The sequence below is a fragment of the Myotis davidii genome, unplaced genomic scaffold, assembly GCF_000327345.1.
Source record: "Myotis davidii unplaced genomic scaffold, ASM32734v1 scaffold37, whole genome shotgun sequence".
Taxonomy (NCBI): domain Eukaryota; kingdom Metazoa; phylum Chordata; class Mammalia; order Chiroptera; family Vespertilionidae; genus Myotis; species Myotis davidii.
Genome location: NW_006289395.1, coordinates 1,976,648 through 1,999,300, shown reverse-complemented (window position 1 = coordinate 1,999,300; position 22,653 = coordinate 1,976,648). Strand labels below are relative to the sequence as shown.

The 22,653-nt window shown below is 42.5% G+C and overlaps 1 protein-coding gene across 1 annotated transcript in view; it reads left to right on the top strand.

Annotated features, from left to right (window-relative positions):
• The window catches only part of STX8 (syntaxin 8), a 213,142-nt gene that overhangs the window by 111,491 nt on the left and 78,998 nt on the right, over positions 1-22,653 (top strand). Inside the window, exon 4 of the mRNA XM_006761678.2 lies at positions 11,161-11,262. Within this exon, the coding sequence (XP_006761741.1) occupies positions 11,161-11,262 (102 nt within the window). The remainder of the gene's footprint in view (positions 1-11,160; positions 11,263-22,653) is intronic.

Sequence of the window (22,653 nt, the reverse complement as noted above, 5' to 3'; positions counted from 1 at the left end):
CGACAACAAATAATCGATTTGAACCACACTTTGATTGTGAAATGACCAGAATGGGCCAGAAGACATGGCAAAGTAATTGTGCTTCATGATGACACACCATCACACACTTCAAAACCAGTTAAAGACAGATTAAGAGATCTTGCCTTGGAAGTATTAACCCACCCATCGTATTCACCAGACCTTGCTCTTTCAGATTACCACTTGTTCTGATCGGTGGCACACGCACTTTCTGAGCAGCACTTCAAAATGTACAAATAAGTGGAAAATTGGGTCTCTGAATAGTTTGCCTCAAAACAAGAAAAGTTCTATTGGGACGGTATCCATAAATTACCTGAAATATGGGGGAAATGTGTAGCTAGTGATGGACATTACTTTGAATAAAGCACTTTTGATGTTTCTCTTGAAATTATCGTGTTTTCTTTGATTACAAAATCCGCCATTATTAACCGGTACACCTGGTATATTAAGATAAACATGAGTTTATACCAGTGTCTCTAATTCATTACCACATGGGTCATTCTAGCCTCATCCCCTTGCTTATCTTTAAATTCTCACTCCAGCAGTGAGAATTTGGCTCCCACCATCCATCTTCTATTTCCTTAATTATCCGTTTCAATATGCATGCTAAGCAGTATCTGAATTAACTCATACCCTGTAGAAAACTACTTTATCACCTAGAGTACCCTGTTGATTTATGTGCAGTTCCTTTTGCCTTTAGTCTTACAGATTCCACTCATTTCCATAGTGAATTAAGTCATCATCTTTCCACCCCTTCAGTGTTGTTTTATACTTTTGTAAGCGATGCTCTTATCACAGTCCACATTCTTTCCTGGAATCCATAGGCTCCTAAATGATTTTTTAAAAATTTGCATTCATAGGGTTCACTCTTTGTGCTGTAACATTCTATTGGATTTGACAAATGCATAATGTCACATATCTATCATTACGATATCATACACAATATTTTTACTGTCCTAAAAATCCCCTGTGCTTCATTTATTTATTCCTTTCCCCTTCCTTCCAAACTCCTGGCAACCACTGATTATTTTATTCTTTCCATAGTTTAGCCTTTTCCACAATGTTATATAATTGGATTCGTGCAGGATGGAACCTTTTTATGCATGCAGGGTGCGAGAAAACACATGTTGATCATCTATAAATCATTTCAGTCGGAGCTGAGCATGTTATCGCCAGGATTCCAGTCTTCTAGATAATGGGAAGGAGATTTTTGTTGTTACCTTATTTAGCAAGAATTCTGAGGTGGCTTACATTTTTTTTTTTAAGTAAAAGTTTTGCTGAGGGGCTAGGAGGACCGGTGAGCTCTTTATTTGTTGTACCTATCACAGGGTTGTAATGCCCGAATTAAGATAATGTGTGTTTGCTTTTAGCATCGAGTCTTCTAATTAGGGCTGATGGTGTCTTCTCTGAGCTCTGGGTCTGTTTGTTTCTTTTAATGACTGTTTTGAAATTTTGTTTTTTCCTACTGATGATAATATTTAAAAATTAATATTCTGGGTCATCGGAATGACCCCTGTATTGTGTCTTGCCACGCATTCCTCCCCACGTTTGTATTTGTGTGTGTAATTGTCTTGGATCCCAGTGGTTCTTGGCTGATGAGGAAGAAAAGATATACTTAATACGTAACCATGTATTTGCCTCCAAGAGAAGGCCAGGGCTGTCACTGTGCACTGTGTGAAGGATGTCTCCACAGCTGGAATAAAGAATGCCAGGACAGAGAACTGAGATGCACATGTGCATTGCCCAGGGACACGGACAGTAGGATGGCAAAGGACTGGGCGGGGCGGGAACCGGTTGGAGGGGGGCCAGAGGGGGCATCTGTAATACTCTCAATAATAAAGATTTTTAAGAAAAGAACAGCAGAGCAGACCCAAGGACCTGTATCTTAGTATCATAGTCATGTTTTAGCAGCCATTTAGTATTCACAAAACAAGCTTTATCTGTTAAGAATAAATTAGTTAGAATTTTAGTTTTGTAGTTCTTATTTTTAATATGAATATTTATTCTTAGATGTATGGAATCAAGAGCTCTAAGCATAAAGAACAGATATTTCTTATTTAATTAAATAACTTAAATGGAATAACAACACTGAGGGGGGTGGAAGAACTTTTTTAACTTTAACTATAACTAAGCATATGCAACTCAAGATTGGAAAACAGTGGCCTAGCACATAGCAAGTGTTTAGTAAATATTAGTAGTTGTTACGGTTTATATAATGTGAGCTTTTTGTGACACACTAGTCCAGTCTGGCCGCTTCCCTTCCCCGCACATGGCATGCGTTCACTCCTGCAGCTCAGGCAGATGGCCCCCTCCTTCCCCTCACCTCCCACTCCCGAAGCAGCTGGGAGCACAGCCCACACCGAGTGCCCAGTTGCCAGGCCAGGGGACGTGGTATATTCCTCACTCTTTTCCCTGCAGTGCTGCCTCTGTGACAGCATGCTCTTCTGGGGTTTTCCCTCCTCCTTTGCTTCTATTTTTATTCCTCTTGTTCTTTACATACCAGTTCTCTCAGATACTGCCTTTACCCATACCTCTTTGTTTATTATACCTTTTTTAATGTTTAATTTTAAATTAACACACAGCATAATTGACTTTGTGTGTATCTATATATCTATATATTTATATATCTGTATCTATATCTATATCTATATCTATTCGTACTGTGAATTTTAACACATATGTAAGTTTGTGTAACTGCTGCCACAAGCAGGACACAAAACAGTTCCATCACTCCAGAAACTCCCTGTGCTATTCCTCTGTGGTCAGACCCTGCCTCGTTCCTAATCTTGGTGGTTACCAGCTGGTCTGTATTCCATCACTGCAGTTTTGTCTTTTGGAGAAAATCATATAAATTAAATCATCTATATGAGCTTCTTTAGTATTCTATTAAAATTTTTATTGTATTTTTACTATATCTTTTTATTTATTGATTGATTTTGAGAGAGAGAGAGAGAGAAACATCAATTTGTTCCTCTTATGTATGTATTCATTGGTTGCTTCCTGTATGTGCCCTGACCCGAGATGGAGCCTGCAACCTTGGGGTATTGGGACGTCACACCAACCACCAGAGCCACCTAGCCAGGGCCTTTTCTATATCTCTTTGTAGAGATTATGTTAGTGGTTATTAGGGATGACAATATCTAGATATAGATATAGGTATATACACACACATATATTTACATTTTATAGTTAAGTTAGAATCAATATTCTACCACTTCACTGGGTTGTAGAAACTTGCCACCATATAGGCTCCTTTATCCCGCCTTTATGCTGTGATTGACTTATTATGTATTACACTATGTGTATTGAAAACCAGACATTATAGGTCTTGCTTTCAACTGTCAAACAAATATTAAAGAAGTCAATTGGACAACACTGTATTATATTTACCCAGATACTTCCCGTTTATGTTGTTCTTCCTTTATTATTTCTAATGTTCCAGATTTCCTACTGGTATGATTCCCCTTCTGTCTGAAAAACCTCCTTTAGCAGTTTTTGTTGTTGTTGTTTATTTGTTTGTTTGAAGGGTTTTGGGATTTTGGGTTTTTTGTTTGTTTTTTGGTCTGCTGACAACAAATTTTCTTAGTTATCTGACAGTGTTTCTTCTGCCTTCATTCCTAAAGAATATTTTCACTGGATATAGAATCCTGTATTGGCAATTCTTTCAGTTGAACTTTAAAAATATACACTTCCTTTTTCTTTCCCCTCTCTGTTCACCTGTAAGTAATGTATCTTTACTTGTAAGTAATGTGTCAGTTTTTTCTGTGGTTGCTTTCAACATTTTTTCCTTTGCCTTTAGTGTTCAGCGATTTGGATATGGTGTGTCTGGGCATGGATTTCATTGTGTTTATCTTGTTTGGGGTTTTCTGAGCTTCTTGAATGTGTGGATTTATGTTTTTGCCAAATTTAAGAAAATTTCAGCCATTGTTTCTTCAAATATCTTTGCTGCCCCATACTCTTTTGCTCTTTCTGGGGCTCTGATGACATACTTGACCTTTTGTGGTTGTCCACAGCTCTCTGAGGCGATGGTAGTTCTCCTCACCCCACTCTGTTTGCTGATGCTCTAAGAACTTAACTGTCACACACTGTGCAGTTTTGCTTCAGTTAGTGCTCCTGTTTCCATGACCTTGTGTCCTGTATTGACCAGTCGATGGGTGCTTTCTGAGTCTGTGTGCAGTTAGGCCTTCCTCTTACTGATGGCACCCACCACAGTGTGACTAGATTTTGAGTCCGTAGGTTACAGCCTTGGTCCCTCAGACTCTTTTGTTCCATTGTCGTCTGGTATTTAGTGTTTCTAAGGAACAGTCTGATGCAAGTTAATTAATTTTCTTTAATTCTTTAATTTTCTTAATTTCAGAAGCTGGGAAGCTTCTCTCCCTTTGTCTACCATGTGAATGCTTCAGCATTTTTTTTTATTCTGAAATTCAGAAATATCAAGAGATATTTCTAGACCTTTTTAAAATTAATGTTCAGAATTTGGTGAGTTTTTTCATATTAAAACACATTTTTTTTTCAGCTCAAAGGAAATTATTTATTTGGTTATTGTTTCTACCTCAGTTTTCCTAGATCTTTATATCTGTTTCTCTTTTTTTTTTTCCCTCCCATGTTTTGTCCTCTCTAACTTTTTTCTGTGAGTTCCAGGAGACAGTTCAAGTTTGGTTTCTAAATCTCTTATTTAGATTACAATCTGTTTAATTGCCCTGGTTGTGGTATTTAATTTGACAGTTCTGTTTCTATCTGGATGCGGCGTTTCTAGTCATCTTAATTCCCTCACGGTGGCTCTCTGTTCTGCTTGCGTTGGTTTAGTGTCCTCTTGAATTGTGTTTGTAAAAAAGAAACCAGTTTCTCAAGGTTTCTCATATTTGGAAGGAATTGTATTTCCTAGGGCAGCAGGGGCAATGGGATGGGGAGAGGACGTTCCCTTGACTGCTCCACAGGTGCTCCCCATTGGGAGCTCTTCATTTACACCTGTGGGCTGTTTGCTTGTCTTCACACACAGAGGTCAGCGTCTGTTGTTAGAACTTGGGGAGGTGCCATCTTGGTGTAGGTCCAGATGAAGAAAGAACGGGAGGCCTTGGCTGGCAGTGAAGAGGAAGCAGGAAAGGAGCCTGTGCCTTCTGCCTCGCCCGGCCCACCTGCTCCTGCTTCAGGCGCTCGAGCAGGTGTGGCCAAGGGGGCTCCTCCTCGGCCCCCAAAGCCTGAGCCTGTCCCGGGGGCTCTGCTTGGGGTGCTGGGGTTTCCTGCCAACTGCCCCTACGGGTGCCAGAGGTGAGTTAGTGCTTCTCCTGCTGAGTCACGCACTGGTCTTTCTGTTCCTGCTTTCTGTAATGTATTTGACGATTTTTCCTAGTGTTAGGTATTATTAGAGGTCATCTCTCCTCCCCCCCTTTTAAAGCTTCCATTGTAGGAAATAGAGGGAGTTAAACTAATTCCTGTAAGAAAAGCTCTTTATTCACTGTTTGTTTTTTAATATTTGCCTTCAAGTGGTATTAGCAATATAAGCGAAAGGCCAAATAACAATGACTTTGCAACCGCCAGCATCCATTCTGATACAAAAGGCACCATAATTATCTGAAAATGTGCAGCACACTTTCTGCCTTTACGTGGAATTTATTGAGACCGTAATTGGGAGAAAAAACATGAAATATAATTGGAATCAGATATTTTGGTACCATATAATATTTGTTACTGCTTTAGATCCTGTTAATTTTGCATCATCCTTTACATTGTCCATTTTTTCCCTCCTATGTTGGCATGGCACCTGGTGTCTCAAATTAACACAGGGTGGAAATATAGGCTCCTTCTGGAAGCCAATGCAAATGCTTACAGGAAACCAAGTATCAGTTTCTCTGGGGGTCGGGCTGTCAGGAATCTGAAAGTCTGCTGGTTGTTTCTCAACCTGTACGCTGAAACCTGTGTGTAATTTACTCGGAATAGACTCTGGTTGGGGGAATTCCCACCTGAGAACTGGGCTGCAGCATGGGAATTCCCCAGCCTCCCTGCCCTGGGAAATCTGAGGTCAGGATAACTGACAAGGGGAGCAGTCTAGCAAACCAACCAGCAGTGGCAATATAAACCCTTCAGAAGCGGGCCTGGCAGTGCGCTTCAAAGCCCATGCAGCCATCATAATCACACTTTGTTAACTTCAGGAAATGATACAAGGGAAGGAAAATGATAATAGAGGAAAGAATTCATTGACTCATTATGTGGAAATAGAGAAGCATTCTAAGTATTTCACACTTTGGATGAATGTTTATTTAATGGATAACCATTAGAAATGATAACTGAAGGAGGTATACAGCATGAAAAAGTACAAATGATATGTACATGGGGGCAAAAGACTTACATATGGCAAATATAGGAAATAGAGGGCGTTCACCTAATACCTGCAAGAAAAACTCTTTGTTCACTGTTTGTGTTTATAAACAATATGTGTTTATGGAAAATCTTAGAAGGGAACACATAAAGGTAGTTACCGGGGCATTTGGATAATAATTTACTTTTCTCCCCTCTCTTTTATAAACTTCAATTAAGTAACTTTCATAACTTAAAAATAGAGGGTTCTTTTTTAAAGAAATAAAAACAGAAAACAACAAACTAGTCATCAGAAGAGGTAACTCCTCAGTGTTTATTACTGATTTTTGCTGAGCTAATCTGCTACAAAAAGTTTATTGACCTCTAAGTTATGAACACTTACAGGTTTTAAAAATCTATCTATAAACACAGTGAATATATAACAGCTGACATACTTAGCATCAGACAAGGATTATTCTGTGCTTGACTTTCTCGTCGTGACAGAGGTTGATTAAGCCTGAGTTTTGTGTCACATATTGCAGCATAGAGCATGTCATGAAATTCTAACCGTAATTGGTAGCGTGAGAACAATGTACCAAGCACCTATCAGAAGCACAGGTGTTACTGTGGAATATCCTGATAGGACATGAGGAATGGATCATAAAAATATCCACTTGTATGTGTGCTATTAAAATAAACTCAGCTGTGTTCTTTGCGGGCTAGACAAAGTCAAACCCATGTATCCAAGTCTTTGCATACATTTCAGGATGAATACCGTGCCCAAAGCATCAAGGTGTCACCAATCTACAAATCCCTTCCTCTGAGGATCTGCTGAAGTTTGGAGCTAAGTGTCTTTAGCCTAGAAGAGATATATGAGGGGAACTGTCTTGTGGGAGAACACTGGACTTGTGTTGTTCTAGCAATAACTAAAGTAGACGTTGAAGGTAGGCAGATTTTCAGCTCAATACACAGAACCTTACAATAACTAGTCACCCTCCAGCTCAGCCATAGAGCTAATTTCCTCATGAGTTTCCATGTTACCAGCCACTGGGAGTGGTCAGCAAGAAATTAACCACCCCACTGCCAGGGTATCTTAAAAGGCAGGGAGCAATGAGATGATCCCATGACCTCTTGCCGCTCTAAAATTTTGTTATAATCATTTGCTTTGTCTTTCCAGCATCCATGTATGTACCCCTGTCTGCCTTCCTTCCTTCCGGAAAAAATCTTAGGAATATCATAATATTGTAAACTTTTATTTTTTCTGATTTATAGTTTTAATTGATGTGTAATTTATATACAACAAAATGCACAGGTATTTAGTGTTCAGTTCTATGTGTTTTGACAACTGTATACATTTGTGTGACTATTTAGAACATTTCTATCATCTGGAAAATTTCTCATGACCCTTTTAAGTCAATCCCTCTACCCCCAGAGGCAACTACCTCCTGATTTCTATCCAATAGATTAGGTTTAACTTTCGACTTTGTATACATAGAATCACTAAGTACATATTGATTTTCTTTTCTTATTTTAGCCAACAAAATGAGTTTGAGATTTATACAGTTGTTGTATTTATAAATAGTTCTTTGTTTTCATTGCTGAGTAGTATTCCATTGTACAGACAAATCCCAGTTTGCTTATTCATTCTTCACACTGATGGATATTGGGGTTGTTTCCAATTTTTTTTGTTTGTTTTATATAATATGACTGCTATGTATATTTTTGTGCAGGTCTTTTTAAATTTTTGTTTGGCAATATTTAGGAGTGCAATTTCTGGATCAGTGTCTGGTTAACTTGATTAAACTGACAAACACTCCTACGATTACCTTTGTGCCAAATCTCCCCCAATAATTAGCACTGAAGTTTCAATTTTAGCACCCTGATAGGTATGCAGTAGTACTTGCCGTGGTTTGAATGTGCAGCTCCCTAGTGACTAATGATGCTGAGCTCCTCTTCATGTGCGGATTGGCCATTTGCACATCTCCTTTTACAAACATCTGTTCAGATCTTCTGCCTATTTTAAAATTAGGTTTGTTTGGTGTCTTCACTGTTAATATGTAGGAGTTCTTTATGCATTCTAGATACAAATACTTAGATATATGGCCCGTAAGTATTTACCAGCCTGTAGTTTGTTTATTAATTTTCTTAAGGCATCCTTTTATGAGCAGAAAATTTTTTTTTCGGAAGTCGAGTTGACCAGTTTTTTGCTCTTTTGTGAAGAGCCTTTTTGTGTTCTGTCCAAGAATTTTTGCCCACCCTAGTTCATGAATGTTTTCTGTTTTTTCTTCTAGAAGATTTACAATTCTAGGTTTTACAGTTAGATCTATGAACCATCTCAAGTCAGTTTTTTTTTTTGTATAGTAGGAAGAAAAGGTCATGATTATTTTCATTTCCCCATACAGATATCCAGTTGTCACAACATCATTTGTTGAAAAAACCTTTCTTTTCCCAGTTGACTGATTTTGTGATTGACAACTTTGTTGAGAATTAATGGAATGCATCTGTAGGTGTGTGTGCGCGCATGTGCGCACACGCACACACACACACACAAGGTCTGTCTCTGGATTCTGTTTTGTTCCATTGATCAATTTGTCTACACATATTCCAATACCACGGTATCTTGATTATTATATATTTATAACAAATCTTGAATTTTTTCTTTGTTAAGATTATTTTGGAAATTCTAAATCACTTGCATTCCATGCACATCTTAAATTGGCTTGCCAATTTCATTTTTAAAGCCTGCTAGAATTTTGATCGGAATTGCACTAAATCTATAAATCAATTGAGGAGAATATACAGATAACTTTAAAATATTGAGTCTTTCAATCCATGAACATGGTATAGCTCTCCCAACTATTTAGGTGTTTGATTTCTCCCACAATGTTTTAGTTTTTAGCATAGAGGTCTTGCACACTTTTTGTTAGATTTATTTCTAGTATTTGATGTAGTTTTGGGTGCTATTTTAAATGATACTGCTTTTCACTTTCATTTTTCAATTGCTTGTCACTATTATATAGAAATATATTACTCTTTACAATTGATTTTGTATCTGTGGACTTGTTATATCAACTTATTATAGTAGTTTTATGATAGATTTCATAGATTACCCTATGTACACAGTCATGTTAGGTATACATATTTACATCTTCCTTTTAAATCTTTTTGCCTTTTTTTTCTCATTAAACAGTGTAGGACCTCTGATAAAATATTCACCAAAGGTTGTCAGAGCAGATGTCTTTGCCTGTTCCTGACCTTAGAGAAAGTGTTCAGTGTTCACCATGAAGGGTGATGTTACCTCTAAGTTTTTCATAGCTGTCCTTCATCAGGTTGAAGCAGCTCCCTTTCATTCCTGTTTTGTTGAGATTTTGTGTTATGAATGAAAACCGAATTTTGTCTAATTCTTTTTATACATTTATTGATATGATCATATGATTATCTCCTTTAGTCCCATCATTGATTTTTACCCCTTTCTTCTTTTCTAATATATGTGTTTAAAGCAATAAAGTTCCCTCCCAGCACTGTTTCAGTTGCATTTCACAAACTTTATTTTGGATTGTCATTATCATTCAGTTCAGAACATTTTCTATGTTCTTTTGTGATTTGATTCTTATCGCATGGATTATTTACAGGCAGTTTCCTTATTATTCAGGCCACAGGGATTTTCCCATTTTTGTCACGTGTGTTCTTTCATGATGATGAAAATGTCCTTTTTATATCTGATCATACTCCTTGGCTTGAAGTCTGTCTGGTCTAATATTAATAAAACCATGCCAGCTTTCTCACGCAAACACTTTCTATGCTTCATATGTAAAGTGAGTTTCTTGTGAAAGCACATAATTGTGTTGTCTTTTTAAAAAGCCTTGCCTGCCTGACAGTCTTTGTTTTTTCATTGAGCAGTTTGTCCATTTATATTTAACTGACCACTAATACAGTTGGGTTTAAGTCTGCCATCTAGGTATTTATATTCTTTTTGTCTTGTCTACTCACCTAGAATAATCCAGATATATCCTTCTTGGTTTATAGATAAAAAGATAGATCGAAATATTTTTACATAATTAGGATCATACTATATATATATGCTATCTTAAATGTGAAGTGCTTAATTTCACTCTTAAAAGATTAGTGTTAAAAATAAAAAGACAAACCACATAAAGGATTCTTTATGAGAGAGTAATTACCAAAAAATCCATCTAACATTTCATAAAATACTGAAGCTTTGGTGATTTTATAAAGCTATAAGTTACGATATATCTTACTTTTTAACAGCTTAATAGGGCTCTGCTGTGAGTGATGAAGAATAGCACCTTCAGTTTCTTTTGCCCTCCCCCAGCGCATCCTGGTTTCCGGTGGTAATCGCATCTCCTTTCTGTAACCTAACCCACGCATCTGTTTCTTCTCTGCTCAGTATTCAGATGGATGCCATTCTCACCATCCTCTGTGCCAGGGTCTCTGGCTTCTCCATTCTCAGTGACTAGATTTCACCATCAAGCAGTTCTCTAAGAAGGACCCCAGTTGTCCCTGAAGTCTCCTGCCCTGTCTGTCACCTTGAGCACGTGAATGACAACTAGGCTGCATACACTCTGGGGTCATGCTGCCTTCCCCCTGAACTTGTGACGTGTCTCCTCTGTCTATTGTGTTAAACCAGGTTGTTCTTCACCACTCCAGTGCCCCCTCTTTTTAAAAAATCAAAATGGCAGTTTTCAAAGAACACACATGAGTTTGTGCCTCTTCACTGGCTGCACGGGGAGAATTGCTCCTGGGAAGGCCCACGCAGCTCTGCTCAGAGCGTTGAGGTGATCAGGGTACTTTGGAGTATTAACCGTGCATCTTTGTTGTCCTTTGTAGAGATCATCGATGACCTCGCCAACCTGGTGGAGAACACCGACGAGAGGCTCCGCACTGAAACGCGGCGAGTGACCCTGGTGGACAGAAAGTCGGCGTCCTGTGGTGAGCGACGGGGTGGTTCGGGCGCCTCTGCTTTGGCTTTCCCGCGTTCGCGTTCGTCTGATTACCGCAGGTTTGGCTGCGCTTCTAAAACGGCAGCCCCATCGGAGGAGGCACAAACTGCTAACAGAGAACCCAGGCCTTGCTCAACTGAAATGGGTTGTTATGAGTTCAGGGGAAGTAAAAGGCATTGATGTTTTAAAATTTAAAAGAAGGAACCTTTCTGTGTGCTTGTAGAGAATAAGCGTTTGGGGAGCTGTGTGACAGCGTGCGGGTTGGGGGTGGTGGAGCTTTGGGTTTTCAGGGCAATCCCTTTCACTGCTGTGCCTTGTGTAATCGAATCAAAGCTTAATTGTTGAGGGTCGAACTCCTGAGCAGACACGAGCCCAGGTTCTGAAGCTCAAGTGTGTTCAAATCCTGTATTTGGTGGTGTCATCTTTGGCAATCATTTTACTTCTTAATACCTTGTAAGTAAAATGGGGGTTCACATGCCAAGATGAGGGTCACTCAGAGTGATTTTAAGGCTGACTGAGTGGGCGCAGGTCGGGGTTCAAGGGCGTCCGCTATGTAACAGGAATGACAAGCAGTTCTGATGCAGGTACTTGCTGTTCTGCGAGGTTCTGATGCAGATTTCATGTGGTTGACGTTACCCGCGGCCTGCGTCCTGTGCCTTGTCAGACAGGTCGGTGCTCATACGCGGTGGGGACAGCGGGGCAATCACAGTGATGGTCGCCGGTGCTGCATCCCGCAAAGGTGCGCCAAGTGTATCAAGCTGATGCTTTTATTGTAAATGGAAATACAGCATGACAAGCAACTATTGATTCGGGGGCACGCTTAGCCTAACTTGTAGCCCTTTCAACACGAAAAATATAATGGATCCCTCTGATCTACCTCGTTTTAGAACAGAGACCTGTGTGCAAGGGTCACCTGAGACCTCACCTTGAGAAGCCTGGCCGTCCGCCCCGTGTTACTTACTGGTTAAGCGGAAGTCTAGCCCAGGCTGAGGCAGGACCAGGCAGCTAGCGACCCAGAACCTCAGGAGAAGGGAAACTGAGGGGCCGACCTGCTTCCCTCTTCTCACCTGTCCTGCCCCCCACCCCACCCCCCAGTTCTCATCCATCAGACGCCAACCCACCCTGTGCTTCTGTTCCTGAGGCATGAGCTTCCTTCTTCCTGCCAGAAGTCCGGCTGCCTCCACGGTGCCTTCCCAGCCTTTTCACATAACTTCTCCGCACATGACCCTGAAACCTGGGAGGCAGAGAGATGTGGGTCCACTCCCACCTGCCTCTCTGATCCTATTTGGTTTCTGTATAAACTTAATCCTGTGAGCCTTGGTTTCCTCAGCAGTGAGAAGGGGATGATCTGATTATCAGAATTAAACTCTATAGAATCTGGAACGTGGGTGATGCTGCCCATCTTCCCTGAATTTCCCTGTTTGTGTAGAGAGGCCCGAGGGCACAGTGGGTAGCAGGCTCCGGAGCCAGAATGTGCGCCCAGCTTTGCCACTCTCCAGCTGTGTGGCCTGGGGAAGCCCATGCTCACCTTTGCCTCAGGCTTCTCATCTTTGCAATGGGGATGAGAGGGGTGTTGTAAGGAATAAATGAATTACTATAGATAAAGATACAAGTTATAGCTGATGTTGAGATAGGGGATACAGATACAGATATCTAGATATATAGAGGCCCGATGCACGAAAATCGTGTAAGAATAGGCCTTCCTTCCCCCAGCTGCCGGCACCAGCTTCCCTCTGGCACCCGGAACCAGGGCTTTTCTCGCAGTCCCGGCTTCGTCCGGCCTAATATTACGCTTTTATTATTATAGATAGCGCTTAGAGTGCTGGGGTCCAGCCCCAGCAGGTCCAGGGGTCCCCAAAGGTGTGGACGGGTTCGGCGAAGAAGGAATGACTCAGAGGCAGCGTTCAGTTGATCAGCATAGTTGGGTTCTCTAGCCAGGCTCTCCAGCCAAGTTCTGTGTCCATGTTCTCTTGCTAGGTTCTCCAGCCAGGATCTGTAGCCATGTTCTCTCGCTAGGTTCTCAGCCAGGTTCGGTTGCCAGGTTCTGTAGCCGGGTTCTTCAGCCAGGTTCTGTCTAGGTTCTCCAACCAAGTTCTGTAGCCAGGTTCTGTCCAGGATCTTTTGCCATGTTCTCTCCAGCGAAGTTCTTCTGTCTCTAGGTTCTGTGTAGGTTCTGTCTTCTAAGTTCTGTGTCCTAAATTCTGTGTCCTGTTGTCTTGTTGCATCTGTATTTATACCAGTTGATTCTAATCCTATCAATCTCTATTCCAAAGGTTAGGGCGTTTCTTATCTCCATTCCAGGGAGTAAAGATTATGTACTTAAGCATGATTGTTCGTAGTTAAAGTGATTAATTACCCGCCTGGCAGTTAAGAGGTTTTATTCCCTCCCTAACTTCAGGGGAAAATCTCTACCTGGGGAAACAACCTTTCTCGGAGAGGTGACCTTGGTTAAAACACATAGTGCCAAGAAGGTGAGCAAATATATTAAGACCAGTATGCCATATATGCCAGGTCCCTTGAAACAGCAAGGATGGACCGGCTCCCGGCATTAGAGCAGTGTTTGGCACATAGTAAGCAACGAGCAAGCATGAGGCATTGTCATGTATGTGTGAAGGCGGAAGACTCTTCCCAGTTGAGGGATAACTTTCCCGAGGTCTTTTTTATATGATGAGCAATCATGTTGCTATTATTTTGGAGTGAACATATTCATAGACAAATCGATGAGTTTTGTATTTGCAATGTAATGGCCTCAGTATGTGCCATTCATAGAGTCACAGAGTCTACTGTTGCCACTTCTTTAATTATGTTATTACCTAGTGTTAGTTTTTATCCCCAGAAATTTCCATAAAACCTTCTGAGGTGAACTCTGTTACATCTTTTTAAATAGAAGAGATTTAGAGATTACTAGAATTACTGAAATGCATGTTTATGTTTTTAAAACTTGGTATCTTAAAATATGTTAACTGTAAATTTACCTCATGCCTCATTTATATTTAGTAATTTGTTATATAGTGGTTATATAGTAGGTATATATTACATTTAACATATTATCTATAACAGAATTACATGTTGTGACTCAGAAGGGAGATGCAACAGGACAACAGTGTCAGGTACTGAAAGAAGAAATTTCTTTATTCTTCCAATGGAAATACTTTAGAGAGATTTGTTTCTCTTATCCCTTCATTTTTTTCCCTAATATTTACTTAGCAGCTCCATAAATGTTGTAGCTCAACACCGAATAACTACCCCTATACCATTTCTGATGCCTCATACCTCTCAAGGAAAACGTACTGCACTTATATTTTTAAGGGAAACGTGTAATTATGTATGTGCTTGTTGACAAGCAGTACGAGTTTTCCCACAATCCTGCAGGCTCAGCCTGTGGCCTCAAGAGCTTTAGGGGGTCAGACTTGTATTATGACACCCAGCAATTAACTTCTGAGACTTCCATTGGTCAGTATTAAGCCTTTGAACACAAGGCATGTTGTGGGATTTGTTGAGTAGGGCTAGCAGCCCTTGGCAAAATTAGCCAGACCCTTTATTTAAAAACTTTGTTTTATTGTGGTAAAATACACATACCATAAAATTTACCATTGCAACTATTTCAGTGCTAAGCACATTGACGTGGTTCTGCCAGCATCACCAGCATCGTCTCCAGAACTTTTCACCATCCCAAACTGGAGCTCTATCGCCATTAAACACTAACTCCCCATTCCCCTCCCATGGCCCCTGTCAATTACCATCCTACTCTCTGTCTATTCTAAGACCCTCTGTAAGTGAAATCACACAGTATTCATCCTTTGAATCTGGCTTGTTTCATTGACCATAATGTCTTCAATATTGCTCTACTTTGTAGCATGTGTCAGAATCTCCTCCCCCCCCCCCTTTTTTTAAAGCTGGATAATGTTCCATTGAGTGTATATACTACATTTTGTCTATTTCTTTGTTAGTGGACTCTGACTATTATGAATAATGCCACTGTGACCATGAGTGCACTAGTGTTGGGTCAAGCTTGTATTCTGTGCATATACCCACAGTGGAGTTGCTGCATCAAATCGTGTTTCCTTTTTCTGAGGAACCACCACAACCTGACCTGTTGTTTTGCTTCCAGCCTCTAAACTCTTAGGTACTGTCTAGGGCAGTGATGGTGAACCTTTTGAGCGTGTCAGCATTTTGAAAAACCCTAACTTAACTCTGGTGCCGTGTCACATATAGAAATTTTTTGATATTTGCAACCATAGTAAAACAAAGACATATTTTTGATATTTATTTTATATATTTAAATGCCATTTAACAAAGAAAAATAAACCAAAAAAATGAGTTCACGTGTCACCTCTGACACACATGTCATAGGTTCGCCATTACTGGTCTAGGGTCTTATTTTCTTATCTGATAGAGCCCTTTTGCAGGCAGGAGTCAGGGACTTCCATAGCCTGAGAGGGGCAGGCAAGCAGAGTAAAAGTGTCATAGCTGGCTCACTCCAACCTGGAAATGTAACAGGAGATGATGATGATGATTGGGCCCCTAAGAGCTACACCCTAGGATAGAAGTGAACCAGAAGGAAACTTGCCTTTGAGAACTGTAGAGAAGGCAGCCTTGGCACTGAACACAATAGAAGAAAAACAAAAGAAAAACCTACGTTTCCTGACAGGTATGGCACAAAAAGGCCCTCCTCTGGTGTGCACCCTGGGTATCCATACTCAGCAAGGCCAGGAAACCTCAGACCCTGAATTTGGTTTGAGACAGATTCACCTTAATAGCTCCAGGTACTTGGCAAAAACAATGAAAGGCCTCTTTGGAGAAAGACATATTTGTACTTGGTTGCTAGGATTCAACCAAAAAAAAAAATTTGCAGGGCAATGACCAGCACATAGTCAAAGATACCTAGGATACATGGAACAGAATAACACGGGCCAGGACCAGCAACAGACCACAGAAACCAGTCTGCACAGCCTTGCAGTGCTCGATGATCAGACACGATTATAACATCAATTGTGCTTATCCTATTTAAAGAAAGAAATGACAAGCTTGAAAGGATCTTCAGAGAATAGGAGACTATAAAGAGTGACATAGAACATTTGAAAAGGGACCAAGTAGAACTTCTAGAAATAAAAAATAACTGAAATTAAAAACTCAATGGACATACTTCATACCAGCTGAAGAGGGCATCAACCAGAGAATAAACCATAGCCCCTTCCTTAGTGCTGGCATTTACAAGAGCCTAGCCAGATACCATGGAAGTTCAATTAAGGCCTTTGGGGGCAGGGGCTTGGTCCAGGAGACTCAAGACAGAGCAGGGAGTTAATCACCTGCTTTTCCCAAATGCAAGCCCAGATTGATCGTTTCATATGTAAACACAATCATATACATACATGAAACTGCCAGCAAGAGAGACCTTAACTATTTGGGGGGTGGGGATTAAGCAGCTCCCTCCTGTGCGACTCGCTTGCTGTTCACAGGGCACGCTATTCCTGTTTAACTGAGAGCAGCCGGCATGTTGTTTTACTTAAGGGACTGCGAAAATAGATTGCGAACCGTGAAATGATCTTTTGTTTCTCTGCCCTCAGCGTATCTTCCTTGCTGATCGGATACATCAGTCATAGATGCTTTCGCAGTGAGGAAATTTCTAGTTATAAGTACAGACTGGATTGCAAGGGGGCCACACAGAAGGGCCTGGTGATGAATTTGTTTGTTCAGTTGTTAACAAAGGATTCAAGCACCTCTTTGTGAACCTCTCGCTCGGAGCCCGGTCTTTAACATTTTTCCTGAGATCTTTGCATGGTTTTTTTTCCCCTCCCTTTACCCAACCCTACCTCAATGATAGCATCAAATAGAAAACAATATTGTCTTTTTTTCCAGCTTCTAAATGTAAATTAGACTGATATTTTCTGTTGGTACCTATGTGTATTTTCAGGTCTCTTGCTTGTAGTGAGAGCATCTGTGCAAAAGCAGGATCTTTGTAATTGCAGTTTAAATATTCAGTGTGCCTCGTTCTCATTAGAATTCAAAATAGAGCCCCGTCTGCGTCTGAGGGACAGGCAATTGTGAGGGGCCAGACGACGAGTCCTGAATGACTCAGGCTGAGGGACAGTGCGCCTCTCAGCACACTGACTATTACGTAATGTTGTCTAAGCACATTGATTGTGAGTTTAGCAAGGTTTCAGCGATGTGGTTAGAAATCAACCCGACTCCATTTGCTTAAACACTTTCTCATCCTGGAACCACGCCTTGGCCTTCAGCTCCTCGGAGGGTGGTGTCGGTGAAGATGAGCACAGGGGCGTGTGGGCCCACAGCCGGACAGACCCGGCCACAGTCGGGCTCTGCCACTTACAACCTGGCTGGAGCCGTTTGCCCTCAGTCTCAGCTGCCTTCCCTCTAAAATTCGGGTAACAGTTGCTAGTACCCGTGGTTATTCTGCAGACTCGTGAGAACAAGTTGGTGGCATAGTGACTGGTTCTAGAGAGTCCTTAATGAAAGCCGGCTGTGTTAAAAATGGTAGTTAAATCGGTTGCCTAGAGCCGCCTCAGGAGATAAGACTCAGAGACTCTGTTTGAAGGGCCTTTAAGAGAACGGTGACACCTTGCGTAAGTTATACCGGGATGTTCTGGAGCTATGAGGTTAGCAATGACTAGAACAGAGTTGATTAAAAATCAACTGATACTGAAATTTGGAATTTTGTGGCCGAAGCCCATTCCCCATCATGGAATTAGTGGGAGCCCCCAGGGGCGCATGCGGGTGGTGGCGGTGCTGCCTGGTTTGCATCTCACTGAACACACTCTTAAGTTAGCTCCTGGGAGCCCCGTACAACATGGGTAGGAAACTGACTCTAAGCAGTCTGGTGTGTTTAACTGATCTTAGAGACAGTTTAATCTTTCAAGGGATTATTTTTAAAACCCTTCCCCAAACATAAACAGTTCATCTGAAGAAAAAGAATAACCATGCAGTCTCCTTTATTTATCTGACTGTTTACCCAGAATACCCTTCTTGGCTATTGTTTCCTGCCTTTTCTTCTTTCTTTTGTCCTCCTTTGTTGAGATAATGCAGTTAAACCCCTCCGCTCCCTTTTCTTCCCAGGCATGGTGTCTGCATTTCCTCGTGTCCTCGCTCATTCGGTCTCTATGGAGAAGTGCCCGGTCCTCTGCCAATGCCTGGGTGCCCTCCCAGCCACACTGTCCTCCAGCACCGTGCTCCCTCGCCCGTTCACACATCCTTCCTTCTTCCTCTGTGCCAACAGTCACTGGGCACCATCTGAGTGCCCGGCATTGGGCGAGGTACCGGAGCTGCAAGGGACACGGGCACAGTTCCTGCCCTCGGGGAACTAGAGCCAATGGGAGGGACCCTGGTAAAGCATTAGTATGGGGCGCAGGAGGAAAAGGGTCTACGTCGGCCGCGGGGTCCGAGGTTTCCGAGCGGACAGAAGACCGGACAGGGGTCTGAGGACTGAATAGAAGCTGCTTTGGCAAAGGGCAAAACCAAAAGAAGCAGGGTCTGCAGTCCCACTTAAAGGAGGGATGGAGGGACACACGAGGCCGGAGGGAGAGAGGGGGGAAGACAGAGGGTCCAGGAAGTGCTGTGAAGAGGGCGGAGCATGAGGCAGGTGGAGTTAAGGCAGGTGGTTACTCAGGTGCTGTGGAGGCCAGCTGGAGCTGGTGACAGGAAGGGCCAATGCTTTATGTCGCTTTAGAATATTTTGCAGTAAACCTGAATTAATTTTGTATTTAAAAAAACAATTGAAATTTTAAGAAGAAGATACTTCTCAATATTTTGGTACTTCCCGTATTTTGTAAGAGTACAATAATACTGTATTTTTAAGCCCCTTTATTTTTTTTTACACTTTATTATAAATCTATTTCCTTTTAGTGCCATTAGTGCTATTCTATCAAGTGGCTGTACTATCATTGACTTAAATACTTGTTTGGGGGAGTTTAGATTATTTCCACATTTTTCTGTATAAATAATGTTGCGTCGCATGCACAAAGCTTTTTCCATATTTAGGAGTTTTTTCCTATCAGATGTTTCCAGAGACTGGAATTGGCTGTCTTATAAAAGTGGGGCCCGATTAGATGGTTGAGGTTCAGAGAAGTGACAGGAAGGGGAGGGCCAGGGGCTGAGCAGCATCCCTGAGGGGTCCCTGGGAGTGCGAGGTCGGGGTGCCGCACCCAGAGCCGCTGAGTGAGGCCGGCGTCTCCGCTCCCCTGCTGGAGGAGGAGTGCCCGCATGGCCAGGCCTGGCTGCCAGGGGCGGGCAGAGGGGGAGTCTGGTCTCACTGGCATCCGAGTGGGAAGCAACGCATGGTCTCCTGCCAGGACTCACATGAGGGGAGCTCCCTCAACATGGAAATGGGGGGTAGATCTGAACCCCCAGGGAACAAATAAAACAAGTTGTCAGTTACAGATAGATTTCCCAAAGAGGGTGGGAGCAGTGGTAAGCCTTTTGATACATCCTATCAAACTACTTTCCAGTAATGTATCAGAAACCACCCCCCACCTAAACTATTAGCCACAGGTTCTTGCTGAAATAAGTGCCTCTCTCCGCTCCCACTCCCCTGGAATGACTCCTGGTATCGAGGTGGTTCTGTTAGGAATGGCTCCTCCTCGAGTTCCGTGGCACAGCACTCCCCGGGCTTTATCTACCCCTGCAGTGGCTTACTCCTTCCCGCCTTGGTCCTGCTCTTTGTTGGATGCCACGCCAGGCACCGAGGGCCAGACGTTGGCGAAGACCGACCTGGTGCCTGGCACTCGGCCTCCGAGAAGGGCAGCAAGCTCAGGGCACACAAGGAGGCTCTGCCAGTTGTGCGCAGGCGCCATGGAAGCAACCTCCTGGGCCGCTCCGGCTCGTTGTGGAAAGTCAAATAGAAACGTCACGAAGACAGGGGGAGAAAAGAGCACTTCAGGTGGTAGGACACACGGGTCTGAAGGAGGCTCTAGGCAGGCAGCAGTACTCGGTTTCTCAAACAGCCAATAGGCCTGGCTGGGCTCACGGTGCCTGCTGGGAGGCGTAGAGAATGAAGCTGGACAGCGAGGACCAGGTCTGGGAGAGCCATGGGCGCACACTCTCCCCTTGTCTCTCACCATGTTCTCTCCTCTCCTAGTGAGGACAGGACCCGGGCTCAGTCCGGGTCTTTTCCACTTGACACTTTTTCTCCAAGCTGCGTCATGCTCTTGGATAATGTCATGAGCAGTGACCAGTTCCGCATCTCAAGGTCTGTGTCTTCATCTGCTTCCAATCACTGTCTCTCGACTGTCCCCAGCACCTCTCAATCCGTACATGTTCTCTGTAGACTCATTATCTCCATCCCAAAATAGGCTGCCTCTTCCGTGCCCCCTATTCTTTCAGGCCCAAACCTTCCTTCATCGCTTCAAATGCTCTCAGAGGCCAGACAGGAAGCCTCCATGCATGAAGCAGGCCCCTGTGATGGTCTCCAGGGGCAAACAAGAGACCGCACAGCAGGTTCCTTCCGGTGGGGGTGCCAGCCTAGAACCGCCAGATCATCTGTTCGTTTCCTTTTTTAGGAGAAGCCTGACACTGGATCTTTAAGTAAAATCTCCCAATATTTTAATGCTGACCATAAATTAGCATAAAAAGATCTACGTGGGCCAAATAACCATGCCGCAGTGTACTACCTTGGGACCGCTTTCGTACACATACGTCTCTCTAGGTAGCCCCCAGGCCTGTTTGCGACTAACTCTGAAAATACGTTTCTTCCCTCTTCGTCACTCTCTGTTCTTACCACCCTGTATCTGGCTCTCGTCACATTCCTGCAGCCTTAATGAAAAGTCTATTTATTGGTACAGAGGAATGTGCATGATTGTAACCCTGATCATATTTACATAAACGGGCCCCCAGCTTATGAATTCGGTGTCTTCATGCAGCAGACATCTACCTGGCTCTCAGGATTACAAAGATAAAGAAGATGAGTCCCTTCCTTAGGTGCTGTTACTTTTTAAACATGCCTTTTCAATGATTTAAACTGTCCCCCCATCCCCCACCCCCAGACGTATCTGTTATATTTTAGAAAAATCACTTTCCTCCATCATGAAGATAATAGGTACCAGGTAGTGAAACCATATAGCGCAACACTCTTAGGAGGCCTGCTTCTGAAATCCGAGAGGATTGTGGCACCCCAGTGCATATATTGGAGTTGCTCAATTTCATTTCAGGAGCTAAAATGTACAACTCACAGACCTGTCCTCTTGGCGCCTTACATCCTCCCTCCCTCCCGGGCCCTGGAGTTGTTCATGAACTTTGTGTCATGCGTACCTGTGAAGGGCTTGTAGCCAGATACCTTTTCTATGCGACCACATCGCTGTTGTCAGCCTTGAGTTTGAGTTCTTACTGTGGAAAAGCTAGTTTTTCTGATATAGCATCTATTTAGGGAGCAGTAATAGGAACAGTAAGTTCAAATGTTGATGCCTCGGCTTAATCCAGGCAAAACAAAGCTTTTGAGAGAAGCAGAAAATTGGAAAACCTTTATGTAATGGAAGGTGATTGATAGGGGCTGACAGCCTCCCGGCCGCCACCGTGCCCACCTCAGAGGCTCCACGCTCCTGTAGTCTGTTATGAGGTATGACTTGCTATCATCAGGGGGGTCAGAAATGATCACAAAGTAGAATCATTTTTTGATTATTGTTTTTGCTTGGTGTGGTTTGGAAAGATAAGGTGTGATTTCCAAGAGTGGCTTATGTAGCTATGGAATAATAATTACACTGTATGGGCCTCGGTTGATGCTACTGCTGATGTACGTGTTTGTGCGTGTTTTCTGGTAATGTTTGTTCACCAGTGAATTCATCTGCTTTCAACCGGCCCCACGGGACCAGCGAGCACTGGTTGCATTTAGAAAGACTCTCAGGAGGCCTGTGATAGAGTACGCTTTGTGTACTCTATTTGTCTACTGCTTATGGGGGAAGAACACCCCATTACCACTCAAGATATTTTGCCAACCCAACCTAATCCTTCAGGGGTTCACCAATACACTCAAGTGCTTCTCATTCATATATTGATTTTAGTGTATATTTATAAATTCAAATGAACTGAAAGATTCAATTCTGTTCTGACTCAGTTACCCAAACTGATACCCCTGGGAGGGATGATGTCTTTTTACATATAAAATCAGTAGCTTAGACTAGATGGTCTTTGAGATTCCATCCAACTCTCATCCTTCTTCCATACCCCTTTGAAGATAACTAGACACTCCCCTCCACCCGCCACCCCCCCGCCACCCCCAGTAAGTCAGATCTATGTCAGACCTTTGTCAATCTCTTCCTTTCACAGGGTGGCCAGCACTAGGTGAGATACTTGCAGAGGTAAATTATACCTAAACAGACTTTTACCTTAAATGTTATGTATTGCTGTGTTGGTTGAGAATTTTCTAAAGAAACAC